The 12,320-nt window shown below is 36.7% G+C and overlaps 1 protein-coding gene across 1 annotated transcript in view; it reads right to left on the bottom strand.

Moving 5' to 3' along the window:
* tm9sf3 (transmembrane 9 superfamily member 3) overlaps positions 1–12,320 on the bottom strand; it is a 135,027-nt gene that overhangs the window by 97,435 nt on the left and 25,272 nt on the right. Inside the window, exons 2-3 of the mRNA XM_028796001.2 lie at positions 9,072–9,267; positions 6,421–6,543 (exon numbers count right to left, since the gene is read on the bottom strand). Coding sequence (XP_028651834.1) covers positions 6,421–6,543; positions 9,072–9,267 — 319 coding nt within the window. The remainder of the gene's footprint in view (positions 1–6,420; positions 6,544–9,071; positions 9,268–12,320) is intronic.

Below are 12,320 nucleotides of genomic sequence, written 5' to 3'. Positions count from 1 at the left end.
TGTGGACCAAACAACTATTTACTGCAAATGCTATTGAGCTAAAGTTGTCGCCGGAGGCGGCAACACGAGCAATTTACTGCTCCACCTTAGCTGCAAACATGCTTTGGAGTACAATGAATATATGAACTAAGATTGGCACCCTCCACGTCCTCAGGTAAAACTGAAAAATGCTGGAGGACACTCGAGTCAGACGCGTTTGCTAGAGGTACTGCCTACGACAATAAAAGCAAGCAGTGGATCGAGATAACCAACAGCATTACAATCCATATAGATAATGTGTCAGTGGACAGAGATTGGTAACATTAACAGAAAGTGTAGTTGGTTTACAAAACATATTTACTCTTTATTCCTTTTCTAAGACGTTCAGGGCAATACAACTTTTGACAAGCACCTCTGGATATTTTACTAAGCTTAAATGTCTCTTTGGATGGTTAATGATGCCTGAATTTATTTATAATTATATAAAAAATTAATTATTTGTGTTTTTGCTGTCAAATAGATACTAAATTAAGTGGAGGTTGTTAATTTGAATATAGCACATATATTAAATATAAATTTTAGGTATGATGCAAATTAGCGACATTAGGCATAATTGGGTATAATAGTAATTAAACAAATTTTCCACTCTCAGGCATGTGGATTATTTTATTGATGCTGTTATTGATCAATTCCTCCAGTCAACAATTCAAACTACAAAAATTTTCCAAAAATCAGTAGAATGTCATGAAATTAACAAAAAGTCACATGAGGAGAAACAGTCTTACTCATGGAATTCTCGAAAGCAGTTGTTGTTCTTGTTGAGGCACAAGTGAACATTGCACTTGGAACATTTGATTACAGTCTGGCCCTTACAATTTGGGCGTTTGCAGTGTTGCCGTCCACTTTCAACCACTGGCCAGTGACCCACAGCATCTGAACGGACTTCCAGTGTTGGAATAGCCTTAGCTGGACTTCGATGTTTCTTCTTTTCGAAATCCCTTTCAACATCAGATGAAGGCCGTCCCCTCTTCTTCCTTGACATATCCTTGCCTTGCATGCAGAGTGCATGTGCAATTGATGTTCTAAAAGCTAGTAAATCCTTCTGCTTCTTTCTTGGTACATTCAGTGAATCACAATCACGTCGATACAACAACCAGCTGTTTATAATGACCATATCAACAAAATGAAAAAATAACCTATGATAGTACTTTTTTGACCTTATGTGGATGCGATAATATGCAATTAGTGCATCAAGAGCATTAACGCCGCCCATGAACTTGTTGTACAGGCTGATGATGTTTGGGCATTCTATGGACACTTTCTTTTTTGACTTTCTATCCCATCTTTCTACGTTAGAAACAGGCTGGGCACTGGCAAAAGTGCTGGCAACGATCACCCCTCTATTGTCAAACCATTTTACTGCTCTTATTTCTACATTGACTACAACAACCTTTTTCTCTTCAAATGTCCCTCGTCCCTTCTTCTTCATATCAGTGTCTACGCTGAAACTGCACCCTTGCAGGCGACTTTGCTGCACAGTCCCCAGGGCTGGTATTCCCTTGTTTGCAAGAGCAACAAACAAATCCAAGGAAGAAAACCAGTTGTCAAAATACAGCAAGTGATTGAGAGCACCACGAATAACTTGTGCAAGCTTTAGCACAATGTTTCCACTTGCACCAATGTTAGGCTCTCCAGGTACAGGATCTATTTTCCCTGCAAATATGTCAAATGAATGCACCAGGCCTTTTGTATCACAAAGCACAAAGATTTTGTATCCCCATTTGTATGGCTTCTTGGGGATATATTGCTTTAGACTAGATCTACCTTTGAATGGCACCATTTGCTCATCAATAGAAAACATTTGATCTTGTGGGAGACGCTGAAATTTTGGGAGAAGTGAATCAATAATTGGCCTGATTTTGAAAAGCTTATCGTAATTTCCATCATTGTTGGCTGGCATGTTGCTGTTGTCATTGAAATGAATTAATTTTTTAATTTGTTCCCATCTGTCTCGGGATATGACATCAGCCACCTGTGCTACTCGACAGTCACTGGACCAGTACATTCTTGACCTTGGTAAATGTATAACACTCATGTACACTACAGTGCCAATAAACTGCTCCAATTCATTTCGATCCAATCTGAGGGCCCTATTTGGATTTTTTTGCATGCAATACAGATTACTTTCTTCTGCAATACTATCCAAAAGATCAGCATCAAAAAAGTCTCGGAAATACTGAATGGGCAGTCTGATTTCATCAGCATCAGGAAGAGCAGCTTGCCAAATTGGAATGTCCTTTGCAGAGTTCTGTTGTTCCACTGTCTTCCACACTGCCTTTTGCTGTGTTCTCCTTGCAGTAGCAGCTGGTCGCCTTCTTGCACCAGTAGCACTGGTGCTAGCAGGTGCATCATTATTGCTGTCAGAGTCTTCATCACTGCTGTTTTCATTGTCAGTACTCTCATTACCACTGCTTTCATCTTCAGAAACATCACCTTGTGATAATGGTGTAGGTATGTAGTCTTCATCGCTATCCTCACTGTCACTGAGACAGCTGTCATCACTTTCAACTGGTGGAACCCTGATTTGAAGTCCACCAGCTCGCTTCCCGTAGAAAGTTGATGTGTTCATTTAGTTCTGCCTCAAAATAAAGGGCAGAAATCGCATTTATATCTCAGTATGCAATTTTTACATTAATTCTAGAAATTAACTAGGATCAAAATGAAAAGCATTTGAATTCTGTGCACAGGAATTCTAATTTCTACAATACTGCACCTAAATACAATATTATTTATATGCAGCCATTATTGCCGAATGTAGCGAAAAAGCGACATAGCGAAAACGGCGTATAACTTCCACAATTTTCGTCACATGTAGTCTATTCGGATATGTCAGCACTAGAAGAAAACAATCAGCTTATAAGTATTTTTATCTTAGCGCAATTTTACCTCAAATGAGGAGAATTTCTCGAAGTAAGCAGCCAAAATCCACGTGCATGGAAACGCCAGCAACTCGCTTCCATCAGGAGGTTGTAGTTTCCACTATGACCACTAGATGGGAGGAGAAGTGCTTTCAATACAATCCTTGGAATGTATCGAATATGCAGCAACCGGCATAAGCAGAATACATGTGCCACCTCGGCTGCATTCAGCCTGGAAGCGGTTTGATGCGAATTCGCGACAATCGTCTACAAGGGGTTAAACATATGTTGTCAACATTATAGTTTAAGTTATTTGTAAAATTTGTTCAATAAAAAGGTTCTATATTTTGACTGCAACTGTCATGCAATATGATTCCTTCTCTTCATTAGTGTCACCCCCTTGAAAACTATCACTTTATGGGCCATGCAAACCTGTATTAATACTTGTGTGCACATTAAAATGCTTTTTTGTACAATGTACAATTCTCATGACAGTGGAATAGGTCCTTCTCAACCAGTCTACTGCAGTAATTGAGGTGGAAAATGTGGTTAACATCCACTCATGCATGGGAAAAAAATACCATTGATACCATGAAACTGGTATAATTTTGAAAAATACCGTGATATAGAGTGTTGGTCATACCGCCCAGCACTATTCATGAACTACTTCATTAATCTTGGCAAGTGCACATTCTAAATGTATTCTATTTTCTGTTGAGTAACTGAAAAATACTGCTTAAAATATATGTACTGTTGAATTAATGAACTCAAAGATAATTGAAGATATTTCAATTCAAACAAACCCTTTAAAGCTGTTTTTGTAATATGCTTTTAAAGTCTGGTTTATCAGTGAAGCACTCTGTTAAATAAGTAACATTTGCTGTTGTAAGATTTTATATTTGCATCATTATCTGGTTAAAAATATTACTGAAGAGTAATATTTAATGGATTAGTCAAATTAATTAAAATTTAAAATGTCAGAAACTCATAGTGCCTTAACTTTCTAAATCTATTCCTCCTTTATTTACATTTGTCCCAACTTTAAAGCCTCAGGTGAAGTAAAACTTAACAGAGTTACATGAATCCTTTATTTCAGAACTCCTGCCAAACATCCTTTGTTTCGCTGTTTTCAAGATTTCTTATATAAGTGATCCGACTTTATTATTTCTTATATCTATGTATAAATCCAGAACTTAAAAATTACTTTTTAATTACTTAGTTTTTGTTAGATGTACAGTACTGAAATTTATAACTGTGAGGGACCATTACATTCTTCAACGCACCATTGATATTATTTATGAAAATGAATTTATATATTGTGGCAGGTGGCTGGGTGCGGCTCTCAATCAGCCGCCTATTTAAGGAGCCGCCGCCCTGCAATCAAGGCTGGAGTCGGGTGAGGAGGTAGACGAGGTCAGAGGAGGCGGCAAGGAGAGGCCCTGAGTGTGTGGATAGTGAAGAGACGGCTTGGAGGAGAAGCCAGGACTTTGGGAGACTGTTGGTGTTTGTTGGTGGCGGTGCACTTAGTGACTTATGTACAATAATAGTGTAAATAAACGTGTGGTGATGGACTGCAACGTGTCTGCCTGTCTGTGTCCGGGCTGTACCTTTCTACAATATATATATTATATATATATATATATATATATATATATATATATATATATAGTGGCAGACGGCATGGGGACCTTACCCTGCCGGGACACCTGGAAGGATCACAAGATGGACAATACCTCCCCTGGTCCACAAGAGGGCAGCCGCCGTGATCTGCATGGTGACCACGGGAACAGAGCTGGGAAGCTCATCCCTGCTGGGGCCCGTGGCAACTGCCAGGGGGTGCCCAGAGGATTAAGGAGCCCCAGAATACAGCACTTCCACCACAATTGGAAGTGCTACCGGAAGTAATTCCAGGAACACCCGGAATGCTTCCGGGTACTCATACCGCACTTCCGCCACACCAGGAAGTGCCGTCAGAAGTTCATCAGGAAGCACCTGGAGCACATCCAGGGCATTATAAAGGGGGTCGCCTTACTCCATTAGATGAGCCGGAGTTGGCAGGAAAGAGATGGAGCTTGTGTGTAGAGGAGTAAAGGCAGCAGAAATTGAAGAAGAGTGAAGAAAGAAGGGACTGAGTTTGGGCTTAGAGCCTTGTGAGGTGTTGTGAATAAGAGAAGGCAATAAATAGTGTGTGTTTTGGACATTTGGTGCCTGTCTGTCAGTGTACGGGGCTGTCTTCCACAATATATACTATATATGGGTTATACTAATGAATGATAGCTTACCTTTAAAAGTAATATGAATGACATAAATTCAGTATTTGCAGATTCATATATAACAAAGTATGTTGTTTTATTTGTCCATAAATAGCATTTCTGCTATTATGTGTCTCTATTAACACAGTACATGTCATATTAATAGGGAGATGTCCCTTGTCCTTCAAAGCACTGATACACTAAATACATTGTTTTTGGTATTAACACTTGGAGCAAATTGTGCCGTCACCAGTGGAGTCTTGCCTTGAAATTCATTTGCTGCAACTTCTGTTAGGCCCCCCCACTCCTTGATCCGTGACATTGAAGTACAAGAAAACTGGACAGGTGGACATTTCTAGAAGTGCTCATTATAATCAGAGAAAGAATGCAAAGCCTCAGTTTATTTATTGGGATAGTGTATGATGCTATTAAATCAATTAATCTCATTATCTTTTTATCTCCTCTTACAAATGTTTAATAATGCAAGTTAAACGATTACATTTGAACAGTAATGTCATTTCGCTTTTTATTTTATTTATTTTTTTTTTTTTTTAAAAACAACAAGAACAATTCCTGCACTCTCAAACCGAATTTCTCCTGCATGAACACAAAAGTATTTCCAGACATGACCCACTATTTTTTCTTTTCTACATGTTTCAACAATTCAACCTTAGTTTCATCAGTTTCCCAATAGCAACGTGGTGTCAAGGTGGTGTTTGGCAAACTTCAGCTTGCAGCAATGTTTTTATGGAGAGCAGCAGCTTCCTTCTTGGTGTCTTGCCATGGACACCATGGTTTTTAAATGTTTAGCATACGGTGGAGTCATGAACAGAGATGTTCATCCATTCTAAGGACTCCTTTAAGCCTTTAGTCATTATCCTAAACTTTTTTTTGTTCATTAACTGAAATCTCTCTCTGTGTAATGCTGGTATCCCTGTGCAAGCAGGAGACACAATATTCGTACTAATAGTAATCGTCATACCAAGTCTTGAAGGTGAAATGCACTTTTCCTGCACAATTGTACTGAATGATAATGATAAAATAGAATTTTACATGCTATTAAATTTTATTGTATAGAGTATGAAAATGGATGATTATAGGTTTACTTTCATCTGTGATATAAGTGAAGCCTATTTAGATCTATAATGACCATTAATAGGTTATCTCAGACATATTTAAATGAACAAATTTCAGAAATGAAGGGGTACTCTAAACTGTCAGAAAATTCATAGCATTTTCCCAACTTCTTTAGTTTTATATACAAGTCTTACCCCATATTGGTAGGTCATCAATATACATCTGATACCAATAGTGGTTTCTAATGGCATATACAAAGGCCTCTCTTTTTGCCTTATCCAAGTCAATTTCACAGTATGTTGCCTGCATAACTTCCTCTGTAAAGAAACACAAGAAAATTAGTTGAACCATGTCAAGACTTACATTAACATGTTCTAAACTAAACAGAATACAGCTAAAGATTTGTTCAATCCCATAGAGCTAAGGAGTCACACAAACATAGATATTACTAAGGACCAGCCCCTGAACCTACCTGATGGCTCACACTTGAAATTAGTGATAGTGTTAAGTATCCAGGGGAATTTAAAGAAATAAATGACATTAAAGTTAAACAAATTTAGCATATTTATGCATATTAGAAGATTACAGGAATAAGATGAAACCAATGCAACATTAAGTACAATATCTAATGCAAAAACTCGAACGGCTAAACACTAGACAGGAATATTTTGCTACAACCTCCTTTCTACATACTGCATGAGATTAAAAAGATGTTCTGCAGTTCACTTCTATGCAATGTATTCATTGTTTTTTAAGAATACAAAAACCTTAATATTTATTGATACTTGTGTCAGTGTTAGGAGAAACTGCTGGCCTTACACTAGGAGTGAGCCTAGACTCTTATTCTTAACCTACAAATACATTCTCTACTCCTTTCTCCAAAACAATCAATCAGTTTAAAATTTCCTTAATACTGCCTCATTAAAAGGTTTATAAAGTTCTTTGACATAAGCTTTACTGTTCCTGTATTTTTGCTAACATCAGTACATTTTAGACTAACATTTTTATAATACAGCATTGGGCTGGAAACTAACAAATATAACAAGCTATAGTACAAGTAGAAACAAGCAGGTAGTATTGCTGAAAACAGGACCAGTTTAAAAAGAAAGACAATATAAAGCTTAGGCAACAATGCAAAAGATAAATACAGGAAACTGAGCAGATTAGTGCACTAGAATACATTACAGAGTTAATAACATAAAAATGGTGCTGATTGAGGATTTCATTCTCTGTATATTATTACAATCAGACTTAACAAAAAAAAAGTAGAGGGAAAAAAGAACACTTACTAAACATTGTGTAGTGAGGCTTTGAAAGAGTGAGAAGATTTTGTTGTTTAGACAGTTTAGGGAATAACTGAGTGCTCTCTGCAACTAGTCAAAGCTTTGCTGCCCTAACCATGTAGCTATGACTCTAAATCCAGAGACTTTTTTAAGGTCTGCCCAGGGTACCATTTAACAATTAACGATTTCACACATAGTGATTATCAGATGACCTGACTTACATTCACAAACGGTGCAGTTGTGTTTTTCTTTACATCCATTTGTTTTCTTCAGAAGTTTTCTAATGTGAGCTGGCTTTAAAATGGAATATGGCATCAGCTGTGTCTAACATATCCCAGTGGGTTCACCACCTATGACAACTCCCCAAGAAGATGCTACTGTAACCATCTCTCTCTCTCAGGACTTCTGCTTCTCAGTAAGTTAATGGCATTCAAACCTGCCAAATATCACTTAACCCCTTTTCTCCTTTCACTTTGCATTCTTCCTTTCAAAACCTTTTTTAAACAACTAGCTTCCACAAATAACAAAACCATTTCCTGTTTTTTCTTTCAGCCAGTACTCAAATACTGTGTCTGCCTCTCCACTATGAATCAGAGATCCTTTTGGAGAATATATCATAGAAATCATAATCAAAGACCTCTCCGAGCATTTTGTAGTAGAATAAAATGCTGTTGTAGCCATAATGATTTATCAGTCAATGTTTCATTTCAAGGATTCAGAAACAGCTTACAAAAAAGAACAAAAGAGGCTAAATTTATTCTTAAAGGAATATGCCACTCAAAAGTCTTTTTTTTTTTTTTTTTTTTTTTTATAATTCCATGCATTTATGCAGAAGAGGAGTCTGTTGTGACCAAAGTGAGACAACAGCAAATAATATCAAAAAATGCAGTTTATTTAACAATATTTTACTAAAAATGTGTTTAGGAAGCTGTGAGCAAACAACTGGATGAATTCACATGTGAATTGTGCAACATAAGTAATGGCATATTTTTTTGTCATGGTCTGTTTTGTTCAGGATTGGTCACCATAGATAACCTATTCCGGCTGAATCATTATGTCTGATCAATATAAAAACATGGCATTATACATTTTTCTCAGACATCACTACAAACTACATGGGCTAAGTAACACAAACAATATTTTGGTGAGGCATACGTTAAACTTAGAACTACACATTCCTGAAACACCAAAAAAAACAAAGTAACATTTTAACCTCATGCTTTACTTTCCCTGCACCCACTGTGGCTGTTCGTGCTTTTAATTCTTCTTTGGCCTTCACATTTTTAACACCACTCCCTTAACAATTTCCTCTAACTTGTATATTCTGTTTCAGACCCACAAATAATGAAACATAGGAAAATGTGTTTCCGACTTAATTTTAAGATGACAGAATTTCATTTAGAAAGGAGTATTCTGACTAGAACTGTAACCAGTAACAACAGATAAATGTCACTTAATTAGTGTGTCCAAATAATCAAAGTTTTAAACTTCAGATGGTAGCCACAGTACAATACTAATAAAAAAGCAAATATTAAAACTTGTTTAGTTTACTTTTGGCATACCTTTAAATTTGATGTCAAGCCCACTGAACTCCAATTCCACTCCTTGAAGTGCTTCTCCCAGTGTTTCATGGTAATGACTAATTGTCTTTTTAGACCCAACGCAGAAAGGAAGTGAAAAATACTTGTATGTTTCTTGCCGATTGTGGTACGGCCCAACTGTGTTCATCCACAAGACCACCTCTTCTTTTTCTATATACTAAAAAGAAACAAAGAAAAGTCAGTATGTCACCAGGTTTTTTTTCTTTTTTTTCTTCAAGTGAACTAAAGCAGAAAGGCAGACCAAAAGCTCTAATAACACAGAAAGACTGGAGTAGGTAGGTTAAGGAAAAGTAAACCCTAAAAGACTTTTCTTACATTGTCAATGTTTCTATATTTAATGCAGAATCTTTTATACAGAATATCATATAAAACTGTTTTACAAAGTAAAGAATATAACACAAAATTATGAGCCAAATGAAAAGGCAAGTCACATACACCTTTATCAGAGAAATACAGACGGATGATACAATTTGATAGATGGCAGAGCACAGTCAGCATCAATATAGCCGATTGATGAAGAATTATTCAAAATATTGTCTCTAGTTTATGATTTAAGACATAGGTAACCCTGAGATACAGCTATGTAGTCAGGTTACTCTTGGCAAAGTGTTACATGATCCTAATTAAATTTTTAGGGAAGAGCCAGAAGTGACACGGCGCCAGATCCGGTGAATAAGGTGACGCCATAATGTTTTTTATTTGACAGAAATTGCCATACCAGAAGAAACCGTTTGCCCATTTCTCAGGTTGTTTGTCTACGCACATTGTTTCTTAAAACACTCTGATAAGCCCTTGTAATATTCAGAGTTCATCGTAGCGTTTCTGGGTACAAGCTCAGCTTGCACAATTTCATCAAGGTCAAAAAACACAATCATCATCACCTTGACGTTGGATCTCAATTGACTTGCAGGAAATCAAAGCACCCATGACAGTGCAACTAAAGACACTCATGAAAAAGGACTTTCAGAACTGCTTCAAGAAAGTGGCAAGAATGATGGAATAAGTGTGTTCAAAGTGAGGGGGAGTATTTTGAGAGGGATTAATGGCAATGTGTTACTTTTACTGTCATGAATGTTTTTTATTTAAACATTCATATTTTTGAACACACCTCGTATATAAAAACTAAGTAAACCATTGCCAACAAAGTGATACTAAGACACACTCTTGAAGTCATCCGTGTGAGTGGTGCTAATGGGCAAATGCACTGTGTCACCAAGTCAGACACAGCCTTCAGAAAATTGTTGAGAAGCTGCAGAGTAAGGTTCACTGCCAGTAGGGCACAGGATGGGTTCCTGAGTAAAAGCTGAGCACATGCTCAACATTTCAGACTAGGGTGTTGTACCATGTGAGCCATTATGAATGTAGTGAAAAGTCAAGAAAAATGACACCTTTTATAGGCTAACTATAAAGATTACAATATGCAAGCATTCGAGGCAACTCAGGCCTTGATTACATCTTGCCTGAAGAAGGGGCCTGAGAAAAGCTTGCATATTGTAATCTTTTTAGTTAGCCAATAAAAGGTGTCATTTATCTTGACTTTTCACAACATATCAAACTTGAAATGGAAACATCTATAAAGGGATTTAATGTCACTTTATTTGGAAGGAAGGATCCAAGGCTTGTGCATGAGATTGAAATGTATAGACTAGATTAATGGGCTCAGATTAATTTGATCTACCTACTTAAGACCTGACATGACAACCAGGAAAGAACAGAAAAAGGAAAGAGAGGAGGATTAAAAACAAACCTATCAAAAGTGACAATGCGACTAAGGCTGTCCGTTCAAATCAAATCTCTTCTTTGTAGATGTATAAAATTTAAAATACTACCATTAGATATTTTACAGCTTAAAGATAATGTCATAAGGATGACATTATTCAGACACCTTTACAGTGAAACCAACCGATCAAGTCAATTTCTTACAGAAATCAAACACCACATACCAGTGACAAGGACTATCCATCCATTTTCTGCACTCAATTAAAATACACTCAGAGTCATGAGACGCTAAAGCCTATTCCAAGAGCTTCAACACAAGACAGAGGCATCCATTCATCACATATTACAGAACTCAAGAATCCTCTTTTAGCGCTTGTTCAGCCAGGCTACAAACTCTATTTCTGCCAATAAATTAAATTTTGCTACAGCTGATGTTTGATATTCTTCCATTCAAAATGTACCTAAAACACACTATAAAGTAGCCAATGAGAGTCTTGTCCCACTCCTTGCAAGATCAGCAAAATTGCTGCTTTCATTACTTGAATCTTTATGACAAACAGAACTTGCATGAATAGATAAATATGTCAATCCTTTAATTGTTCCTGTACACACTCACTCCCAAACAGTGAACTAATATTTGATGTATGCAAATGATGAAATACAGCAGCCTGACTTTTGAGATTTATTATTCCAAGGCGTGCACCACAGCAATTTACACAAACACACTCACTCTAATGCAGTGGTCTAACTGATTACTTTTCTTTACCTTTACATCTGCAAAACTGGGGAATTAAGATTATAATTGGAACATACAAGTTACAAACAGAATTTTCTATAAATTCAACTAATACAGTTTACAAACCAAGGTAGTGGACAACAAGAAAGTGAAAAAGTGAAAGCCAGCTGTTCCTTACTGGTGGACCATAATTCCGATCAAGAATCAAATGCTGTACTACCAAAGACTGCTTTTACTCTCCTTGGTTAGACAACCTTCAATAAACAAACGATCCATATGAGACTCTGGTCTGTTCCCGAGTATTACCTTACTGCGTTGACATACGTATTATTCATCATGTTTTTGTGAGGGCAATTACAAAAATGAAAGCTGTTGCCTTTGTAAAATTTAAGCAATAATGCAGCTAAACTATAACACTATATAGTATGTTAGGATTTATAAACAGCTGGTCGTGAGGCTTTTATATTATTGAGGAAATACAGGACCAGCAATATAGACACAGTTTTAACGCGAGATATTAAACACCCTTTTCCCTACCTAGCAACTGGATAGAGAAAAAAATAAATAAATAAATAAAATAAAAACTTATTGATGCAACATGGTAAATATAACCAGATGTGAATGTACATGACAAAAATGCCCTTTACAAGACATTAAGGACAATACATACTTCTACAATAAGTAATTAAAATAAAAAAAAAATTAAGGAGTGAGTAATTGAGGTTATTGGTAGCTCTGCAGCATCAGAGAAGCAT

This window comes from Erpetoichthys calabaricus, chromosome 2 (genome assembly GCF_900747795.2).
Source record: "Erpetoichthys calabaricus chromosome 2, fErpCal1.3, whole genome shotgun sequence".
NCBI classification, from domain to species: domain Eukaryota; kingdom Metazoa; phylum Chordata; class Cladistia; order Polypteriformes; family Polypteridae; genus Erpetoichthys; species Erpetoichthys calabaricus.
Note: the sequence above shows the minus strand (reverse complement) of the source record. Positions and strands in the feature narration are given on the sequence as shown.